Genomic DNA, 4,157 nt, shown 5'->3' with positions numbered 1-4,157 from the left:
TGCCAATGATACACATACAGTATATTCTGACTTACCGTGTTTAATTTCCAGATGAATCTCTGTAAAGTCATCCAATATTCCCAGCCCTCTCTTTACTCCACACCAGTATTGGCCTTGATCCTCTGTTCTCAGATCAGTGATGGTGACGGTGAAGATGTGGGCCGTTTTGTCATCAGTCAGAGAGAATCTCTTGTCTTGAGCTGCTGATCCAGATTCAACAACTTTGTCTTTTTTCAGTCTTGGACATTTTCCTCTGCAGAGATACTTCTCATGTTCTTCATCTGCAGACTTATATGAGCACTGTATCTCAACTGTTCCTCTTTCATGTGCAGTGAAAGTCAAGATCTCATTCGTCTCACATACCGCCACTAAGAAAATATAAAGAGAGAGAAACAGCTGAGTGCAAACATGGACCTGATTGAGAACAGACAGACTGTTAGAAAGACACAGGATAACTCTCACCTGACACGAGGAGCAGCAGGTGAAATATGAGTTTATCATCACGGATCTGGATCATTGTTTCATGTGTGTGGTGCTGGTGGTCTCTATATTAATGAAGAGCTCAAGCTCTCTCTCTCGCTCTCTCTCTGTCTGTCATTTGCTCCTCCTCTCCATGAGTTACAGTATTTGCAGCAAGAGCTCACTCTATGTACATTTCCTTCGAACAAATTCAATCTTACATTTACATTTAGTCATTTAGCACACACAAATAAATTCAGCCTTGTGCTTAGAAGAGATCGAGGACTTTTAAGTACACATGAACATGAATGAATATATTTCATCAAGTCGAGACACTGATGATATTCAGGAGACATCAGGCATCATGCATTGTACAGTGTGTAACCTGCATCTGTGGCCACTTGGTGTCAGTATGATGCAATAATGACATAATGAAGGATGGGCATTTGAATCGAATATTACTTTGACATTGCATACTACTAAAATGCATATTTATTTATTTATTCATTTAGTTGATCTTGCAAATATAACTTATGCATTAAAAGTTACCACTATGATCATTGTTTAATTGAATTTGCATATTATCTCTTCATGTGGTGTTTACTGGAAAAAGCGAGATAATGTTACTCTATATACATGCATTTATCTGCACTTATATACATGTTCATAGTGGGGTAGACTGCAAAGACTCTTAAAACTGTTTCATTTATGGAAGAATGACAATAGAAGACCAAACTCTGAACAAAAGAAACTTAGACGAACAACAATTCATTATAAATTCAAATAGCAGTCATCAGGGTCCAAGCACCAATCACTGTACAATTGGCATATAGCTTTCCAAATATAATGGCGGTCCTTAATATGGTTATGTGCACTTTGAAGTTTCAAAACCAGAGAATCAGAGCATGATTCGAAGTGCCAAAGTCAAGTGATTTCACTAAATGAGTCGTTGTTACATTATAACTGTTTCAATGTTTCAGAATCGTAATGGTTCGCCGCAAGGGGTCGATGATCTCTCTGTGGATCCATGAAGCAATGGTTTTTATCTGATCTAAGTTATGTTTTATATATGTGAAACTAGAGAAAACAGACAGGACATTTCAAGCACTTGAAAAGCTGTACCTAATTTTTTTGCCCAGGCAGAAAAACAGTGTACTAGATTTCTAGATATTGATTACAGAAAGTCACTTGGCAGTGACTAAATGAAAATCAATCAATCAATCAATCAATCAATCAATCAAAATAAAGAGTATATATTCATGTGTTCTAAAACAAAAAAGTAAATTTCCACATAAATATATATGGTTAATTCAGGGTAATTGGGACATTTTTTCCCAGTCATCTCAATGGCTAAAAGTGGCTAAATGTAACCTAATTCTACCTTATTCTTTCATAAGTTTGACATATATAAAGCATGCATTATCTGCCCACTTCAACATTTACTTAAGTGAAATCATCTGAATGGACTCACTGATGAGGTTGAGCTGAATTTTAGTGTTCAGGGAGATGAAAGTCAGATATGTGTCTCTGGTTTCTGCTCCACACCAGTAAACTCCAGCATCTCTCACACTCACATTACTGATGCTCACTCTAACAACTCTCTCTTCATTTCTCTCAGATGAAGGATTCATTTCTGTCACTTTAAATGTGCTGATTTTCTGGCAGATGTGATTATAAGTGTGATTATCATCCTCTTTGCAGAAATGAACTTCATGCTCCTCTGGGATCTGGCAGGTGATGTTGACTTCTCCACCAATATGAGCTGAAGTCACGTTGTTTGGATATTTTTCATCTATAAACCAAAAGAAATCACACAAAAATCAGAACAAATATTTTAAATATATAAGACAAAGTATCTGAGTTTGCTCACCGTGTCTGAGGTGCAGCTGAAGTTCAGTGAAGCTCTCAGTATAGTCAGATACTTTCACTCCACACCTGTATGTTCCTGCATCTGCAGCTTTCAGCTCTCTAAAAAACACCATCAAGACTCCTGCTCTGGTGTCGTCATATAAAGAAACATCTCCATTCTCCATCCATTCATCCTGAACTCCTGGATTCTTCCTCTCTGAACATCCGTCTGATTCTTTACAGATGTATTTTGGGTTGGTTTTGTATTGAGGATGTTCACACTTGATCATCAAACCACCTCCTGAGGAGCCGCTCACTCTAGACACACCCACTTTAGCTGTCAATCAGATGTTTTATTCATTTAAAATACACCTTATTAACTCAACATCCATCTCACTGTGACTCTGCATTGAAATGTTTGATAGCTACATTGTGATCAATCTGAATGGACTCACTGATGAGGTTGAGCTGAATTTTAGTGTTCAGGGAGATGAAAGTCAGATATGTGTCTCTGGTTTCTGCTCCACACCAGTAAACTCCAGCATCTCTCACACTCACATTACTGATGCTCACTCTAACAACTCTCTCTTCATTTCTCTCAGATGAAGGATTCATTTCTGTCACTTTAGATGAGCTGATGGTTTGGCAGATGTGATTAACATCCTCTTTGCAGAAATGAACTTCATGTTTCTCTGGGATCTGACAGGTGATGTTGACTTTTTCACCAAAAAGAGCAGATTCAGTCACACTCTTTGGATATTTTGCATCTATAAACCAAAATAAATTACAGGAAAATCAGAACAGATACTTCATACATGCAAGATTGACAGGGGCAAAATTCAAGATGGCAACTTGTTTGTAGATATGTGTTTGCCAGTCTTTCTCTTCTTCTTCTTCCATTTGTTTAATACAAGTGTTTGACTAATTTTAGTCAGTCTACTTTAGTTTTGTTTAGGTATTTTAGCATGTAGATATCTAACATGCTCCATTTAAACGATTTAGAATAAGTGGTCAAACATAATCCTTGGTTTAACGATACCATTTCTACTTTTATTGAACAGAGGAATGCTGCTTGGGCTAAAGCTAAGAAAACAAATGATTCTCTAGATTGGATCTCCTACAGAACACTATGAAATAAATGCACAAAATTAATAAAAAGCACAAAATGTGATTATCATCTTTCTATGATAAATTACAATTTAACTAACCCTACAAAGTTCTGGAAATTAGTCAAAATACAATTTGGCACCAAGCTCATCAATCAACTTAGCTGATTATTTAAATGTTAACCATTCTGTAGTAAAGAGTGCATATATCTTTACTAATAATTTGATATCTGCTGGTTTCACATCTGACTATAGCCATTTAGGTGAATGTGCTCCTGTGGAAAGTTTAAATCCTGTTCCACATTGTCCATCACAGTTGTTGAATTTACTGCTGCACAAATGCATAAAGCTTTAGTGAAACTTGATATAAAAAAATCAGCGGGCATCGATAACATTGAGCCCTATTTTTCAGACTGGCAGCTGATATTTCTATATTTAACCTAAGCTTAACTTACTGAAAACATGGAAATCAGCAACAGTCATCCCGTTATTAAAGGTGCCATAGAATGCAAAAATCACTTTTATAAGGTGTTTGAACACAGCTGTGTTGCCGCAGTGTGTGAAAATAACCAGCCTATGATGGTAAAAATCCACACACTCATTGTATTATAATCCCAATAAATCATAAACAGTCTCTCCACACTAGTAGTTCCAGATTTCTCACTACTATGACGTCATACTCTGGGAAAGTCCCGCCCATTTGTGACGCTCTCTGCCCTATTAGCATATACACAGCCCTGAGTG

The 4,157-nt window shown here is 36.9% G+C and overlaps 2 protein-coding genes across 2 annotated transcripts in view; both read right to left on the bottom strand.

Moving 5' to 3' along the window:
- Positions 1-532, bottom strand: part of LOC107574509 (CMRF35-like molecule 8) — a 4,767-nt gene extending 4,235 nt beyond the window's left edge. Inside the window, exons 1-2 of the mRNA XM_016260964.1 lie at positions 463-532; positions 36-368 (exon numbers count right to left, since the gene is read on the bottom strand). Of these exons, the coding sequence (XP_016116450.1) occupies positions 36-368; positions 463-517 (388 nt within the window). The 5' untranslated portion in view covers positions 518-532. The remainder of the gene's footprint in view (positions 1-35; positions 369-462) is intronic.
- A 1,355-nt stretch (positions 533-1,887) lies between these two features.
- LOC107574507 (polymeric immunoglobulin receptor-like) lies at positions 1,888-3,207 on the bottom strand. Its single transcript, XM_016260963.1, has 4 exons — positions 3,123-3,207; positions 2,763-3,023; positions 2,330-2,644; positions 1,888-2,251 (listed from the first exon to the last, which is right to left on the bottom strand). Exons 1-4 carry the CDS (start codon positions 3,205-3,207, stop codon positions 1,899-1,901), a joined length of 1,014 nt encoding a protein of 337 aa, XP_016116449.1. The 3' UTR covers positions 1,888-1,898.
- Positions 3,208-4,157: the final 950 nt, after the last annotated feature.

The sequence above is a fragment of the Sinocyclocheilus grahami genome, unplaced genomic scaffold, assembly GCF_001515645.1.
Source record: "Sinocyclocheilus grahami isolate Dianchi unplaced genomic scaffold, SAMN03320097.WGS_v1.1 scaffold2255.1, whole genome shotgun sequence".
Classification (NCBI taxonomy): domain Eukaryota; kingdom Metazoa; phylum Chordata; class Actinopteri; order Cypriniformes; family Cyprinidae; genus Sinocyclocheilus; species Sinocyclocheilus grahami.
Note: the sequence above shows the minus strand (reverse complement) of the source record. Positions and strands in the feature narration are given on the sequence as shown.